At 42.6% G+C, this 18529-nt stretch overlaps 1 protein-coding gene across 21 annotated transcripts in view; it reads right to left on the bottom strand.

The window, feature by feature from the left end:
* SLIT2 (slit guidance ligand 2) overlaps window positions 1-18529 on the bottom strand; it is a 233873-nt gene that overhangs the window by 177216 nt on the left and 38128 nt on the right. For 12 of the 21 annotated variants that reach the window (XM_087963380.1, XM_087963383.1, XM_087963384.1 and 9 more), the window contains exons 1-3: window positions 10638-10907; window positions 8368-8439; window positions 7132-7203 (exon numbers count right to left, since the gene is read on the bottom strand). In XM_087963380.1, the coding sequence (XP_087819506.1) occupies window positions 7132-7203; window positions 8368-8439; window positions 10638-10801 (308 nt within the window). In that variant the 5' untranslated portion in view covers window positions 10802-10907. Of the gene's footprint in view, window positions 1-7131; window positions 7204-8367; window positions 8440-10637; window positions 11346-18529 lie in introns of those variants that run through there. The other 9 variants (XM_087963397.1, XM_087963398.1, XM_087963401.1 and 6 more) reach the window with 5 other exon arrangements.

The following is an 18529-nucleotide window of genomic DNA, read 5'->3' as shown; positions in this document are numbered from 1 at the left end:
GATTTTTTTTTAAAAAAAAAAAAAAAAACAAGGTTCATAGAACAGACTTTACATCCAGGAAATGGAATGATTTGGTACCATTGTGAATTTGTGGGGGTGCAACAATGATAACTACCAAAAGCTGATCTAATTCTGCCGATGTTAACTTTAGAAAAACCAAAGAGAATGAGGAGCCAGTGAGGGAGAAGATCAGGATTTAAGCAGAATCTTAGGGGGGTCTTATCAACATTTCTTCCATCATGTCATCCCATAATCCAGCATGAAGAATTGCTGGCAAGGAAAAACTGCTCCGCCTTCCCAGCTTGATCCAGAATCACAAGGACCCAGGAAAGCAAGTGGGGTTTCCTGAAGAGTAAGCCCACTGTCTCAGGTGTGCCACGACGCTTTTTTGGCTCCGCAAATGGGCCAGGCAAGCATTCGAGTATCTATAATTTTTTCACTTCCTACAATTGTGTAATGGCCTCACAATATTCGATTTATGAAGCAGCCGAAGCAGTTGCAATAAAATAAAGGTGCGGGGAAAATAAACGCTTGATTTCATTCACTGCAGTCTTCCTCAACGTTGCTAACCTCCAATTCTATACTTACAAAGAGATCCTGTTTTGTGTAGTGGTTTAACGCAGGGGTCTCCAACCTTGGCCACTTTAAGCCTGGAGGACCTCAACACTGAGAAAGCTGGCTGGGGAGTTCTGGAAGCTAAGGTCCTCCAGGCTTAAAGTGGCCAAGGTTGGAGACTTCTGCTTAGTTTAAAGGCCTCGGTCCAGACACTGAGTGACCACGAGTTCTGATCCTGCCTTAAAACGTGAAGCCTGCTTGGGTGACTTTGGGCCAGTCGCTCTCTCTCAGCCCCAGGAAGAAGCCAACGGTGGGGACGACACTCGAGGAAGAGCCGGCCCACTTATTTCCAGCAACGCCACATCGTAAAGCAAGAAACAGCCTCTCCCTTACCCACACGGGCACGTATGCCAGCTCCAAGACAAACACGACACACATTTAACAGCTGGCACCCTCTCTCCCAAGTACCCAAATGAACCCCCAGACAGCTTTGTGATGCTGAAACTGTTGCCCGCTGTGTATCCCTATGCCTTTTCTCTCCCCATAGCAACCAGCCAGCCATCCAATATTCACAAAGGGATGGGGCTACATCACGCTCACATCCTTGCAAGCAATGGACCCTCTTAAATATGGGGAAAGGGGGGGGGGGAATTCCCACTGCATCCTTTGTTTTATCTTAACGGTAACAATGAGGGTTTGTCTGTTTGTCTGTCTGTCTGTCTCCCTCTCTGTATGTAGGAAAAAAGTTTGAGAAGGGAAGGACAGGAGGTAGCAAAGCCCTCATGGATCAACTATCAACAGGGAATCGACCTACTGAAAATTCAGACACAAGGAAAGACACCAGTCAAACAATCACCTAAATGCAGAGCAATCATGTCAATCCATATCTTACAGTCTCAATTGTATTAGCTGACAAGAGTTCTTCTCTGGAAGGAAGTGGCTGGAGGGTTATTAACCTGACGCATCTTGTATGCCAAACCTTTGTTCTTCTGTTCAGATACAGATTAACGGAGTGGGAACCTTGTAGTCCAACCCCATGCTCAAGCAGGAGACAGTACACCATTTATAACAGATGGCAGTCCAGTCTCTTCTTGAAAGCTTCCAGTCATGAAGCTCCCACAACTTCCGGGGACAACTTCTGTTCCATGAGTTGATTGTTCTCACTGTCAGAAAATTCCTCCTTATTTCCAGATTGAATCCTTGTTCAGTTTCCATCCATTGCTCCTTGTCTGGCCTTCAGGTGCCATGGAGAATAGCTTGACCCCTTCCTCTTGTTCAGTGTGGTCCTTCCTCATGCGGGGCTCTCTAGGACTTGCCCATATTTTCAGGAGAGGCCAGTATTCAGAAGATCAAAATGCCAGGGTTCTGCATTAGCAGGGACAGAGACTATCTCTCCCCCTTCCTCAATATTGCCTTAGAGCTTGGCATCACTCTCGTGGTAGCTGTGAGAAGAGGCAGTCTTCCAATCCCCCATGTCAGTTGATGATGGCCATCTCAGTCACGGTGCACCATGAAGTGGCCTGTTTAGCTGAACTTGGCTGAACTCTGGAGCGAAGAGCATGGAAGGATGGTTGGGAGGCCACCTGGCGAAGTCAAGGATTACTCCTGGCAGAAGGAAGCTGCCAAGTCCTTTTCTGTATCGTTGGCTACTTTTATGAAGTATCCAGAATGGAGAAGTAAACTAGGTTTCCTTTAAATAAAAAGCCACCCCCCCCCAAATAAATGGTTAAACCTGGATATATTTCTCTTTTTCATGAGCGTTTCCTCCTATGCTTGATGGGATTAGATTGAACAAGGACATGTTTGTTCATGGTCTGTTGTATCAGCATTAAAGAGAACGTTACAATAGGAAAATCCATGTTTGAAGTCCTTCATTCAATTTTTCTAGCAAGAACTTTTTCAATATTTTTTGCCTTTTTTCAAGTATGCTAATACTTTTCAAAACGCCTTTAAAGTGAAAAGAAAAACATGTAAAACAATTGCTCTATAACCTAGGGAAAGAATTGAAAATGAAACTGAGCAGGAAATGACACCCAAAGGTGATCTAAGAGCTTGGGTGTAAAGTTCCTCTTACCTTTCTTCTGCTAAATTTAAAATAGAATAAAGAGATAGGAGTTACTCCATTTCCCCAGGAACACCTGATGTTTATTGCCCTGTGAAATAGGCTGAGCAAAGGAGTTACTCATGTCAAAACACTAATAATGCAACAGGCTGCATTTTGGATCTTAATTATCTGGACTTTCAATTAAATTTAATACCAAACTATTAGCCACGTTCCACCACAAAGAAAGAAGGAAATGTATCAAATTAGGCCCTGAGAAAAACCATGTTTTCCTTCCATGGCAAAACAGCTAGTTCCAACCAAAGAGACCAAATTAGCGAAACAACCAAAGCTGCCTGTTCCTTGGGAAAGCTACGTTCCCAACCTCTGAGTAAGAAGCGAACTCTTCATGTGCTTTTCTTCCAGGTAGCTCCTATTATTTCTGGAAAGTTAGTTGTTCATATAAAAAGTTAGTTGTTCATATACATAACCTTACTGTTTTCTTCAAAAGGACACATTTGGTGTATGTCTGTGTGTGTCTGTACACAGAATATTGTGGTATACACTGTATATACAGAAAAACTGACAGGGGGAGATAAACCTTCTGTTCTAATTCTGCATTGATGTTATTAAACTAGCCTGTTACTTTCCTCCCTCTCTCAGAAATGTCTAAAGATGAGAAAGAATTATAAGACTTATCTGATTTCGGTGCGAAAGGCCTGCAAGACCTGTCTTGAATTCATCCAAGTCCCATTAAAAACGTTCCAGCTAATAAACCATAATCAACCTTGTGCACAAGCAGCCTTCACAAGTTCAACTACTGTAGCAACTCCTACACACATTGTTTTTCAACATGGAATGGTTATTGAAAAAGTGGAAATCTGAGATGCACAACTATTGTTAGATTCTTGGCTACATTAAGATAACAAAAAATGTTCACTCCTATGTCATTTCATAGACCAATTATGGGACAACCATTTTTTGCCCTCAAGATAATCTTTTCTTTCAGATTCTTCATGCAATATTTATGTATGTCCATCATAGCATTTCAGCATGTGAGCTGGTCCCTTCCATGTAGTATAAAACCCCCAGCAGTTGCCATATTGATTGATGTAAAAGACAGAATTGGCTGTTTTGTTATGTTGATACGATAGTACACTTTCTTCTAATACTTAAGCCCTTTGCATTAGGAAAACATAATATAAAAACCACAATACAGGCTGTCTTAGAGACACAGGAGCAACCTGCCAGAAACCAAACCTTAAACCAAACCCTCTTCCCTGAAACAAATAGAAAACCCATTGCCAATACTGCAAAACATCCTAGCCAGGTACTTTGTATGCAGTATTAATCAAACGAACGGATCAAAAAAATCTTCAGCTGTACAGTTGGTTTACAAAACACCTTGAATGATTCTTAACATACACAACTACTAAAATGCTTCTTACAACCTTTGAATGCCATACCTTAAAAAGGAGAATCTACTCTGAGAAGCTTCTATTAGATGAACATGGACATTGTCAAAACAACAAAATCTCATTCTACTCTTGCTGTTAGTCAGAAGCTAAGCAGTTTCAAGAATTTTGGCCTTCATGAACTTCCACTCCAAATTATTTTCCCCTTTTGAAACAATTGAGTCTTAGTCCCTTGTACAACAAACATCCATGACTATATCAAAAGAGGGTTAAATAAAATAAAATGTTAAACATCTTAGAACAATATTTTGGAATACATTTCATGACATGCAATTTTAATTTGTTACTTGGCATTATGAGATCAAAATCTTGTAAGAGTTTGAAAGGATTTATTTAATGACATACTAAAGAAAATGTTTGTGTTAAAGTTTTGTATGGATGCCAACCAACAAATAAGAAAGTTATTTGTTTTGAGCATTCAAAATGGAGCTAAACAACCTCTAAGTTGTGGTCACTTCCCTCAGTGTTCATCCAGGTGGTCTGCTGTATCTAATGTTGTGGTGGGGATGTTACATTTTTAAAAACAAATTAAAGATGATTTCCTTGAGAGCGAATTTGGTATAGTGGTTAAGGCATCAAGCTAGGAACTGAGAAACCATGAGTTTTAGCCCTGTTTTAGACACCAGTTTGTGGCTTTGGGCCAGTCCCTCTCTCTCAGCCCTAGAAAGCAGGCAATGCGGAGCCACTTCTGAAATCTTGCAAAGAAAATTATTTGTTAGATAGGAACAAAAGCCTCACTCAAAGATTCTTATGTACGTGTCTGTCTATAAGAGGAAAGCAATAAGTAGAATCTCCATACAATTACAAAGAGAAATTCATCTCTTGGCTTTATTTTTATCCACTCTTATAAAGACATATAATAAATCTTAAAGGACTGATCTCAATACAAATATCCTTTTCTTTCTTTGCAATTAAACACAAAACCAACCTGTTCTTCACTATTTTAACTCTTCCTCAAAGGGCGACCTAATGCACTCTGTCTTTTGAGTAATAACCCCTAAAAGGCCCTTCTAACACGAGAAAAGTGGAACAGAGGGAAAAAACTGCACCCATACACACTATTTTTAAGAAAACAAAAACAAAGACAAAACAATGTTTGCAGAACTAATAAAGTGTTGTTTTAAAAAGGTGGGAATGTAAGCAAAGCACACTGCTATGGACACATATGGAAACACTTTCCCAACTTAAATCCTAAAGCTTAAGTGCTACCAAAATCAATATCCACACCACCAAAGTGCAACTTTCAGCGAAGTTTGCTAAGGAATGTGCAAGTAAACACTTAAAAGGAACAGGATAGATCTCTCAGTGTTTTACCACCAACTAATTACTTAAACTAAACGTCCTCTATTTGGTTTGTATCCAATTCAGTGCAAATATTATTTATTTAAAATTGATCTCTTTTTGGTCTTTACACAATCGTTGCATTTATCACCCCACCTTCAAAAGTTCTTACTTCCAACTCTTCAATTAATAAAGGAGAATATTTGTAGCTCAGGGGTGACATGAGGTGCTCTTGGTGCTCCCTGAATTTGCTCGTTTTCTTGCAGACGTCTCATTACCCAAACCAGGTAACATCATCAGGGCTAGTCCTACTTTTATCCATCACTAGTTCTTTATCCTATCCATCATCCATCCACTAGCACTGATGATGTTACCTAGTTTGGGTAATGAGACGTCTGAAAGAAAATGAGCAAGCTCAGAGAGCAATGAGGACCTCTCAATTCTTCCAATTGTTTACTTGATTTAAGACAAGGAATTTTGAAAGCTACAAAGAACTAACACTTTATGGAACCAAAAGAGAAGCCGGCACCTGGGCCTTGAGAAAGCTGGGCAGTATGGACATTGTTGAATAGATTGTGCACAGATACAACCAGATCCAGAGACGTTCTGAACAATCGGGGCTTCTGCCTTTTGCAATTGTGGTGATAAGCATACAACAACACATATGTTCTGACCAAGGCTTCCTGAGACAGTAACAATCACACGCTTAGTCCCAAAACCTTTTCTTAAAAAAATTATTTCAATGGCTGTGAATTATATGAATTCACAGCCTGTAATGAGTCCCAAACAGTTTGTAAATAGTCCAACAGATGTTCTGCCACATTCCTTCAGGATAAGGCTGATAAGCACCCACCTTTATCTTCCTTGAAAGGCTGCCAATGACTAAGCTGCCCATTAGCTGTACAAGGCCAAACGGAGCACAAAGTCAACACAGAGCTTCAGAGTTTAAATCGACCAGAATGAACAAAGTTGCTTCCTGCAAAGACTCGTGTCCCTTTGCTCCTCCTTTATGTCTTATGGGAGAGGCCAATCATCTCCAAGCCTTACTCCCGAGTTGCCCCTTTGGTCTTAACTGTTCTTGCCTTCTGGCAGCTCTGTGCAAGCGCACACTGGGAACAGGCTCCTCTTGTTCATCTGCCTCGCTGATGCCAGATTCTGGAGGATCCGGAGTCAGCACATAATTCCCAGATGGTCCTGGCCCCATCTCTGTGTCAGACACAGATCCCTCGTTTGAGCCCTCCCCAGACTCCAGGACTGGCCCCTGTTCCTCCCCACTATCTGACTCTGCTGCCAGCTCCGCAGGCTGCTGGTGGACCACAACAACATATGTATACTTGCTCTTTCTGTCCCTATCAGTCTACACTTGGGGACCTCATGGCAGAACACAATTAAGGTTGCTAGTTTCTGGGAAAGATCTGTTCATATTTTAATCTTGTATTTTATGTTCAATGTCATACAGTATGCCATATTTTAATGGTGAGTCTTCTGACCCAAATAAACAAACCAACGGGAGATATCAATATATACTATGGTTAGATGACGCCATTTAACACAAATAATTTCTGCAGAAAAATTGTCTTTGTGCCTTTCGATTGTTTGCAAGTCAAACCCCCAAGTCTCTCATACAAATATATATATTTTTCTTTCAAAGAATGAAATTCACATTTACAGCCCTACTTGCTGGATGTACAAGCAAACATTACACTGCACTGCTTTCTTCAATAAATAACCCATGTGGACTTGCTTTCTATATTTAAAATTAATTAAAAATAAACTTACAGTCTCTCCAACTCTTTTAAGTCTTGAAATGCTCCTCTCTCAATTGTAGTAATCTTGTTTTCCATGAGTTGACTGAAATGCAGAATAAAATGCTTTGAAACTCCAGTAATCAAACAGTGATTAGCACCAATTATTACAATACTTGGCAGTGGATACTCTTACAGTCACCTCTTCTTATTAACTCTGCAGTTCTCACTCTATTCTTAACTTTCCATCCAATTTAATGTGTTAAGCCTGTCACATGATATTGTCACTTAAGAGCAGGGCTCTCCAACCTTAGCAACTTTAAGCCTGAAGGACGTCAACTCCCAGAATTCCCCAGCCAGCTGGGGAATGACTTAGAGAGAAACTAAACTTTCTATTCTTTGAGGGGGTGGGAGAGAGATCTTAAGCCTGTTTAAGAAGCTCAGGGTCAGAAGTGAGGAAAAAATATGCCTTAACGACAAAAAGGCAAATCTACTGTTTAACGACAAAATGTAGAAATATGTACCAAGCCAAATCCATGAAGCTCTTCTTTAATAAAAGTACATTGTAAAAACACAAAGAATGTTTTATTTTACAGCAGGAAGACTCACAGGAACAATGTCTCTTCAAAGTTTGAAACTTTTCATCCACAGAAGGATGGATCAAAATTGGACAGATTAGTTACAGTTAAGCCCTAGCGCAGAACAATTTTCTGTTACTAGTGAGAATTATTCTTCGCTGCAGATCATGTACACAGACACAATCCCAACACATACACAACCCTCCCCCCAAATGTATCACCTAAAGAAGGAGTTGTTCAAGAGCCCAATAACTAGTTTCAAATGTAATTTGAAACAGAAAATAATCTATGGCTACTCTTTGCTGAATTTCATCATGTTAAATTTATTTACTTACTTAAGTTATTCCAAACGCTCAACATATTTTTTTAAAAAAAATACTTTCTGATTCGTTAGTTTTGCAAAATATTCTGTTCCATGTAGATTTCCAAATCACATTCATTTTTGAAATTTCACATATTTTGCAATATTTATAACTACAAGGAGTAATATAAAATCACAAGTGGTTACAATCCAGACTTCTATTATGGCAGCCTTCCAAACATTTAAGTACTCTTATAACTGCTTTTTCTTCTCCAATATAGCTGCTGTTATTTGAGACGTTAATTAATTTTTTTAAAAGAATCCTATTCATTGGAAAAAACGTATTTTGCATAGGACTGAAGTTCAGTAATAAAATTCAAGAAAAACTTACAGAACACGAAGATGCCTCAGACCAGCAAAATCCGTTCTTGTGATCCTTGTGATATTATTTCCATTAAGATCCCTAAGAAAAACATATTAGCAGTAAAATTAGACAACCCATAAACATTAGCCATGCTTCTTAATTTTTCGAATAAGCTAGAAATGGTTTCTGGCAGTATCTGAAGATTAATACTGATGCTAATTTTTGCAAACGTTCATGAAAAGTTTAAGTTGCAATTATCTAAAAAAACAAACCTAAATGTAATAGGATAAATTTTGCTTTGGTCTCATTTACTGAAAAACAGTAATCCCAAGGACTATTCTCATTCATTTGGCTTCTCGTGACATGACTAGTTACAATTATTAACTTTTGTTTATGTTTCTGCAGAGTTGTTTTCTTACATGAATAGTCTGATGATTATGTAACAATTTTTTAAAAAACACACCAAGATGTGTTTCTACTGATAGGATTGGGGGAATTTCAGGATACAGAGAAAGCAGAGGAGTTCTGATCATGTGTCAGGACATCTATCTAGCTGTGATATAGTGAGTTTTCTCCTGTTCGAAACAAGGAGGGAGAATAAGAGGCCAAAGAAGAGGAGAATGGAATAAAGCAGCATAGAAGCTTCCTCCCAACTCAAGGCTTTTTTCAAAACAACTTAAATGTCCCTTTTATGTATATAAAAAATGAACACCTACACTGTTAAACTAATACTTCTACTGATTGAGGTAAAATGACACAGTTTTAATAGCAATGAACTTTTGCTGCCCAAGTTAAGTCTTAGAAAATTTGCTGAAACTGTAATATACAAACAGAATTGAACAATTGTGGAAAAAGTTTTTCTTTTGTGGGCCAAAATTTATCTCAGCCTATGTTGTCGGTAATAAATGAAATGATCCCATCCTTTGGGGGTGCATTATTGACAATTAACTTTATATGGAAAGTAATCTTGAAATTTATGGAATATTGTTTAAGAAAGGGAAACGGGATAATTAACACCCTCCTTTAAGTTGGTAGAAGCCAGAAGTGTTTCTAAAGACCAAATCAGGGACAGGTTGTTGTTTTTTCTCACCAGAGTTTATGAGTCACTTTTAGGTTTTCCTTCTCACTCCCTGAAAAACAATTTTTCACCTATTTCCAATTTTTTCCCCAGCTGCTTAAATAAAAATCTGCAAAAGCAATAGAACTCAACGCCCTTTTCATAATGGAACAGAATTTTTCAGAGCCCACTCCAGATAATCTTTTCTCCATCTTTCCTCTCAATTTGGAATCATAATCTTTGTTCGGAGAGGAACAGGGACGGAGTTAGAGCAGTGACGAATTTAAAATATTAAAAACAATTTAACATTTCAGCTACATCTCTTCTGAAAACAAGCCTTCCTCACTTCAAAGCCAACCTTACTGGCCGACTAAGAAAGAATCTCAACTGGTTTTGAAGAAGCAAATTTTCCATTTCCCCCTTTTTTTATTGGGAGGGGGGGAGCCGCCTCCTTGCCAGATTAAACATCTATCTATCTATCTATCTATCTATCTATCTATCTATCTATCTCCATCCATTCATCCATCTATCCATCCTCTCTTTCTCTCATCTAAATATCTATCTATCTATCTATCTATCTATCTATCTATCTATCTATCTATCTATCTAATCTATCTAATCTATCTAATCTATCTATCTATCTATCGGAAGGTGTCCCTTCAACCAAGGGGAGAAGGGAAGATCCAGAGAAGGATAGAGGACTCTGCGCCTGCTCACCTGACCTGCCATCACAGCAGCATCAACCTGCGGGGCTTCGGTCGGTCGGTCAGACGAGGGGCGACGGAGAGGGCGGGGGGGAACGGGCAAGCAGGGGGGGGGGCGCTGATGCTTCCAGGGCTCCCAACTGGATCCTTCCGGGGAGCCCCGAGAGGCACCGCAGTGGGCAGGAAGGATCTGGTTGAGAGCCCCGGAAGGTTGGCCGAGTCCGGAATTCAGCCCGAGGGAAGCAGCCGCCCAGAGCGCTTCGCTCGCCCAAGGGAAGGGGCAGCGGCGCTTCGGCGGCTGAGGGGACGGGGGGAGTTAAAATAGACCCTGCTCTCTGATGGGAGGGAGAGAGGGAGAAAGAGAGGATGAAAGAGCCGCCCCGAGGGCACCGGCCGGGGGGTGCTTCCACCCCAGCGGCTCCAAGCGCTGAGCGCGGCCGGGCCAGCAGCAGCCCCTTCCCCGCCCGCCCGGCTCCCTCAGAGGAGCGCTCCGGCCCAAACCCCCTTGCCCCTCCCGGGTCCCCGGAGCCACTTACAGCCGCTCGGTGTGGCGGAGCAGGTTCCGGGGGACACCGCGTAGCGCCAGCCCATGCCAGTCCATGCTGGGGCCGGAGCAGGCGCAGGGCGGCGGGCAGGGCTGGGCGCCCGCCTCGCCCGGCCGGAGCAGCAGCAGCAACAGCGCCAGCAGCAGCAACTTCATGGCGTCCGCCCGGCGCCCCTTAGGCGCCCCTCAGACCGAAGCCGCCAATGCCGCCTGCCGCGCGGCCAAGTCCGGCGGTGCTGGCGGGGAGTCCGAGGCCCTTCCTGGGGGGTTCAAGGGATGCGGTGGCGATGCCGCCCGAGAAAAGTCGCCGCGCTCTTCGCTCGTGCGCTCTTCGCTCGTGCCCTCAGCGCTGCCGCCGGTCCGCAGCCTCCCGGCTAGTTGCCGCCGCCGCGGCCGGAGCCCCGCCGTAACGCCGCTCGCAGCAGCCCCGTCTGCCCGCCGCCGCCGCCGCCGCCGCCCGCCCCGCACTGCATTGCGACCCTCCGAGCAGCGGCGCGGCTCCCGGGCGGAGCAGCCTCCCCGCCTCCTCCTCCTCCTCCTCCTCACGCGGCCGGCGCCGGCAGGAGCCGCAGGAGCCGCATCGTGGCGCGGGCTGGGGAGCAGGACGGCACCAGCCCCGGCAGCAGCGAGCCAGGGAGCGAGCGAGCGCCCCGTCCGTGCCCGCCTCGGCAGCCTCTCTGCCCGCCCGCCCAGCGCAGCCCCAGCGCAGCGGCCGCGCCGGTCCCGCCAGGTAAGGCCCCGCCCAGCGCCTCCAAGCCCCGCCCCCGCGGCTCCTCCAGCGGGCGGGGAGGGCCCAGGAGAGGGCAGGCCCCGCCCACCCGCCGCCCCCTCCACCCGCTGCTGACCGCCGGCGCCTCAGGTGAGCGAGCGAGCGGGCGGTTGGGCCGGCAGGTGCGGCGCTCCCTCCAAGCGGCTCCTGGGCGGCAGCGTCCGGCACTCGCCCTCTCCGGCCGCCGGGCTCGGGGCCAGGAGATCCCGCGGCTCGGGCAGCCCGTCTTCTCCGGCCGGGAGACGCGCGGCGGGGGCGGCTAACTTGGCTGCGCGCCGGACGCGAAAGAGGACCCTCCGGAAGGCCGAGGCTGGCGAGAACCTGCGTCCTTCTCGGCGGCGGCCGAGCGGGGAGGCTCAGCCCGGAGGAGCCCGGGTCCTTTGGGGTCGTCCAGCGGGGCTCCCAGGGAAAGGCGAGGCGGCTCGGGCTTGTCGGGGGGCCCCGGAGACCCGCCGCCTACCTAGAGCTGCTCCTGGGTGCCCATCCCGATAGCCGACCCCCCCTCCCCTCCTCCTTTGGGATGCCTGGATTTCCTCTGCCCCGGAATAAGACGGAGAAGCCGCCCTGAGAGAGTGGGGAGGACGAGTCCTGCTTCTTGTGGGGGGTGTCCCACCTTCCACCACCACCCAGCAGAGAAACCCCCCCCCTTCTGCTTAACCAGCCTTGATTTTGGGACAGGCGGTAAAATCCACCGATTAAGGGACCCTCTGAAAATGCCAAGAGCCTCCTAAGAAAACAGAGCGGATTTCTAATTAGATCTGGATTTAAACCATGGGACATATTTTAGGCGCTTTTTGCGCATCTTTTCACCTTTTCTAATAAAAGTGTCGGTTTTGCTGTGACTTCCGCAACCTCTTTCTCCTTCCCTCAACTTCAGAAGATCTACGGCTGCTTTCAAAAACATTTGGGGGCAGAGTCGAGAGGATACAAAAGATGTGTGTCAAATCTCAAAGTACAACCACACACAACTTCAGTGCCCTCGTTTTATGTTTTAATTAGTAAAACATAAGGTCCCAACAAGGCCCCTATTCAGTCACGAAAAAAAATGGATTCCTGTAACAATTTGTGTATCGTTATAAAATTAGTTCATTATACCGGCATCTCTTAATTCACCTCTAGATTCCTCTGATCCATAACCATCTCATTACCCAGGTAGCAATTATTTTAAAACCGCTAAATTATGCTTTTGGAAAATAAACACACTTAAGCCTACCGTTCTGTCTCTAGAGGATTCGGAATTACAGCTCTTGGCTTGTTGAGGTTGATTGGTTGTGGATCTCTGACTGTTGCAACTTTTTATGGATTATTGTTTGAAAGACAAAAATTCTGTAGCTTTTTTAGACGTTGTGCCGTAAAATACACAATGCCTATGTCCTTGTAACAAACTTTTTTTTTAATCTGCGAATCTTAGATATGGAACTAAGAATGTTACCAGGGTAGATCATTCTGTGCCTTTCAGTTTCAATCAGTGTTTCTTTATTAGACTTTGCATTTTAAATGCAGGCAGGATCGTAGTGTTTATCTTACACTTGTTTACTTTGTAACATTTCTGCCATTCTGATCAGAATCACAAATGCCCTCTTTCAGGACTTCATGTGCATGCTACACTTTCCAGCATAAATGAAAAGACCTTAATCGGCAGAAGGGTATGTTTCATTTTATGTATGTACGTATGTATGTATGCATGTATGTATGTATGTATGTATGTATGTATGTATTGTGAGGCTCACAATGGAGATTCTAGTCCTGAGCAATGTGAATAAACAATGACACATATTCAGAGGCCCAATAATTTTATTGCTATAGCTGTAGAAACAGCCTTTAATATGGAAGTTTTCCAGGGAAGGATCCTTGGGAGATGAAGATGGCACAGTCTCCAAATATTTCTCCCCAAATCCCTGTGTTATCTGTCGTTCCCTTTGGTTAACCCTTTCTTTGCAATGATGAGCTCAAATTTCTGAAAAGCCTGTGGATCCAGTGCATTATCGGACAAGAAGGCAGTGCAGGCTTTTTATTCTTCTGAGAACAGACACTGAAATTTCGGCAAATGATTTTTCCAAACACTTCTCATACTGCAGAGGTGGCAAGAGGTCCTGCAAAAAGAGGCACCTTCCAGGTGTTCTGCTTGTTGCACGTCTCAATCATAGTATCAATCATGCAGTTCTCTGTTGGGATCAACAAGACGAAGGTAGAAAGCAGAAAGCAAAAGCAACTCAAGCTGGAAAGTTTGCTCCTTAGATATGAAGTATTTCCCCAGCACTTGACAATTATTATGAAATGAGTTCCATAATAATAAGGGCCGGGGAAATCAGGAGATTCAGGCAGTTCGAATAAGTATAAAAGTGTATTACAAGCTTAAGCTCTCTACAAAAATCTGGCCAACCGAAAAATCAAGGAAAATGAGCGAGAGATAAGGAAGGCATTCAGGGTGGGCTAGACTTAGATCTCTTGCCTGGAGGCACGCAGGGACTCATGAGTGATGACACATTTGACCACTCCCTCGGGCTCAGCCTAGTCATCTCCTACAACGTTACCCATGAAGCCCTGGTTGCGCAGTGGTCAGAATGCAGTATTGCAGGCTGACTCTGCCCACTGCCAGGAGTTCGATTCTGACCAGCTCAGGGTTGACTCCGCTTTCCATCCTTCCGAGGTCGATGAAATGAGGACCCAGATTATTGGGGGCAAGAGACTGGCTCTATGAACCGCTTAGAGAAGGCTGGAAAGCACTGTGAAGTGGTATATAAGTTTAAGTGCTGTTGCTATGAAGCACAATTTACTGAGTACCATAGAAGCCTATGGAATAGTTCTTAACTACAGTATTGTACACCATATACTGTATGGTGTAAAATACTGTATGGAATTCAACAAGCCTGTTCAAATTGTTTTCACAAAGATAATATATGAAATACAGAACTGAAGCTAGAATGTCATTGGTCAAGTGAAACTCTTGTGTATTTCCCCTTCCTGCTGCATGTGTGGTAAGGGAAAACTTACATCTTACAGCATATGGTGTACTGAATGGTTGGATTTTTATATTAGGAAGTCAGAATTATTTAGACCAACTACCTCAAGCCTTTTTAGGCACTGTTTAGAATATAACACTCCCTTAGTTCCTTTTTCAGTTTTTCTGTTGGCAATGCTAGGTGGACAGAATGAATTATAATTTCAAAAATGTATTTTGTAGGAATTTAAATGAATTAAATTAAAAACAGCCAGTGCTCAGCATTTGCTCAAGATTTTAGTTAGCATGACCTTGGGAGGCAGGTCCGACTCATAACTTCCGAACTGGGTTGTGGAGCCAGGTTTGTCTTAAGTAAGTGACCGGTCATAAGTCAGGACTAACTAACCGTATGCATTTGACGCTCAGAGGCAGATCAACTACTAAACTAGAACAAATCATACCAAGAAGTTGTGGATGCAACTTCAAGGCTTTTTTCTAGATAAAATATTTTACCTTTGAAAGCAGAATCATTTAAACCAACAAGGATTTAAACTGAGAACAAAGAGGTCATTCTAAAACAATCATCAGGGACCAGAATTGACAGCGCACACCTCAGCCACTCAGTTGCGTCCAACCCTTGGCCACTTAACAAGCAAAGCAGAGGGCTCCTAACTTAATCCTGTACCAAGCCCAATCTTTAGTGTATCTTTAAGGACTAGGGAGCCAGACAATCACTCAGAATAGAGCTGGAAGGGATCTTGGAGGTCTTCTAGTCCAACCCCTGCTCAAGAAGGACACCCTGTACAATTTCAGACAAGGGGCTATTCTTAAAAGCCTGCAGGGATGAAGCACCCACAACTTCTGAAGGCAACTTCTGTTCCACTGATCAATTGTTCTCACTGTTAGGAAGTTTCCAGGTTGCTTCTCTCCTTGATGAGTTTCCATCCGTTGCTTCTTGTCTTGCCTTCTGGTGCTTTGCAGAGTAGGTTCTCCCCCTACTTCTTTGTGGAAGCCCCTCAAATACTGGAATGCTGCTATCATGTCACCCCCAGTCCTTCTTTTCTCTAGACTAGACATACCCAGTTCCTGCAACTGTTCTTCATATGTTTTCATCTCCAAAGACATAACTGATTCCTGAACTTCAGGACGGTAAGCACTTTTCATAGAAAAAAAAATGCATCTCAAAATGAACGTTCTACACATCACTTAGGATTTTTCCTTTAAAAAAAACAAAAACCAGTAGGAATGTCACAAACAAAAGCAAAGAAGCACCACAGGAAGACTGGAATTATTTCATCAGTCTAATCAAAAGCATCAGGTGCTCCATCAGAGGGAGTTTAGTGACACAATGTTCCCCTGACAAGCTAAGAAGAGCTTTACCGATTTTGAAACTCAACCATCTATCCCCGTTTGAGAAAAAATGTTGCCCATTGATCACAAGCGTGCAATTGAAAGCATGAATCACACTTGTACCCAATCCACTGCAAGGCAGCTGATGCTACCTTCCCAGCTACATTTAAAGAACAGTGGGTTTTCTTCTGTCATAGTCAATCTGATTTTCACTTCTTGAGTGGCTGGAAGATCATTAGTGGGTTTTGCACCTGTCAGGAAGAAAAGAGCAGTTACAGATTCTGGCAGCTGCAGAAAGAGATGGCAGCAAGGGAGAAATTTAAAAGTGAGTGATGGGAGGAGGGGGAGGGGAGGAGAGCCTCACAGTCCAAGGCTGAGTGCCCCTGTTTTAACATATTGAGCAACAACTAAAATATATACCCGTCAGCTCCTGGGAAAATACAGAAATGGTAATTTGACAGGTTTGAATTGGGATACGTTGAAATTGTAGTGCAGAACTGGCTGTTTTTGACAATAATAACTTGCAGACTGTGGTTGCTCTTGCTATTATGTTCTACCCATAAGCCTGGAAACAAAACATTATGAATTCAACGATGTCCTTTTATAATTTGTTCTGTGGTATTTTATTTTTTTAAAAAAATCAAAATATACATGCAACCTGTAGGAATTACAGCACCAGAGAGAGAGAATTGCACTTAAGACCCCCAACAGTTAACAAATCAAATGAGTTAATAAGAGAACATGAAAATGAGAGAATGGAAAGAATGAGTTTTTGTATGTTTTTTGAAAGACGTATACTAAGTGATCATAATTTGTTCTTGTTATAAGAATAGAGGGATAATTGGAAGTGATAAAAGAACCAGTTTTAAAATGTGATCCCATGGTTCTTATGTGGACACAATATGCCTTCAAATGTCATACTTTTTCCATCTTCCTTTTTCAGTCTTTTTTTTTTACACAAAAGTAGAAAGGTGGAATATCATTAGATGTGTGCCATGTACATCTAAATTTCTTAGTTTATCTAGAAATCCTAATTATGAATACTGAGAAGGAAAAGACACTTGACTAAGAAATTATGTAAACTGTAATCTATCCCAGGAGATCCATTCTGCTACTGTTCCACCATACTTTCAAGAACATTTATTCTGGAAACATCTTCAGTGTTTGTTACTACTGTTGTCCAATTTAAGGAGTTATTTTACCTGTTGGTTACAGTGCATTGCTGGGACAGTGGAACAGTGATTATTATTTTGTTAGAAATGCTTTTAACCTATTTTAGTAGTAGTCTTGGACATTAAAAAAACAAGTTGTGAAAACGGAAAGTGAATATGCTTTAATAATATATAGTATCTGGAATTGCTACCAGAGCTCTCTATTTCTTCCTGCCAAAAATACAGTTTCTATCATGGACCTAACTAACCACAGGACATAGGGCTCTGAGCCCCATGCTTTGGATTGGGTCATATCTCAGACAATAAAAGTCTCCTACATTTTCTGTTTTGGGTTTTAATAATGGTGCCAGGGACTGCCATCCACTTTAGCTGAAGGAGGACGATGGAAATAGCAAAGCATTCTCTCTTCTTGAACACAACATAGGCTGAAAGCTGAGACTACTCTGAATAAATAATAAATGGGGGAGGTTGCTCCATTTTATGTGTGCTAAATTTTAACAGGACAAGAATCCAGAATTTACAATGTATGTGCGTGAAGATTACTTGTATTTCAAAAGGAAATGCCAGTAGGAATAATGGATCTGTTTTAATTTTAATTTTAATTTTATTTGGTTTGTCAATTGCTTACAAAATAATAGGTATAAGTAAAAACATAGTTATGAATACATGGATACATAAAAGAAAAATAAAAGAAACAATAGGACATGGACAGTAGCCACGTTGGTACGCTTATGCACACCCCCTACAGATCTCTTAGGAAAGGGGTGAGGTCAATAGTAGAAAGTCTTTAGGTTTTGAGGTTTTGAGGAAGAAACCACAGAGTCAGGTAGAGTATTCCAGACATTGACCACTCTGTTGCTGAAGACATATTTCCTGCAATCTAGTTTGGTGCGATTAACCTTGAGTTGGTATCTATTGTTTGCTCTTGTATTGTTATGGTTGAAGCTGAAGTATTCATTGACAGTGTATGATTTTATATACCATACTTAGATCGGACCGAAGGCAGTGTAGTTCTAGGTTTTCTAGGTCTAGAATTTCAAGTCTGGTGGGATAAGGTATTCTGCAACGAGTAGAGGAGTGGAGAACTCTTCTTGTGAAATATTTCTGGACTTTCTCAACTGTGTTAATATCAGATACGTAATGTGGGTTCCAGACTGATGAGCTGTATTCGAGTATTGGTCTAGCAAATGTTTTGTATGCTCTAGTTATTAGTGTAATATTACAAGAGAAAAAGCTACGTAAGATTAAGTTAACAAATCTTAATGTCTTTTTGGCTATGTAGTTACAGTGGGTTCTAGCACTTAGATCATTAGAGATGAGTACTCCAAGGTCCTTGACAGAGTTTGGATCATCAACAAGGTCTTGACTATCCAACTATCCAGCCTGTATTTTATTTTCTGATTTTTTTTGCCAAGAGCATTTGTTTGTTGAGATTTGAAGTTGCCATTTGTCTGACCACTCTGATACATAATCGAGGTCTTTTTGAAGGGTAGCAGTATTGTCTGTAGTGTTGAAAACTTTACATCGTCAGCGAAGAGGGCGCAGTTGCTCTTAATATGATCACAGAGGTCATTTATGTAGAGTATGAAGAGAGTTGGTAATCCAGATTGTATCACCTTTGGGGTGCATGGAATCACTTGTGAAAAGGGATT

This window comes from Notechis scutatus, chromosome 4, assembly GCF_049901735.1.
Source record: "Notechis scutatus isolate UNSWTSFEM ecotype Mainland chromosome 4, rNotScu1.2, whole genome shotgun sequence".
NCBI lineage: Eukaryota > Metazoa > Chordata > Lepidosauria > Squamata > Elapidae > Notechis > Notechis scutatus.
This window is presented reverse-complemented; position numbering and strand designations above follow the sequence as displayed.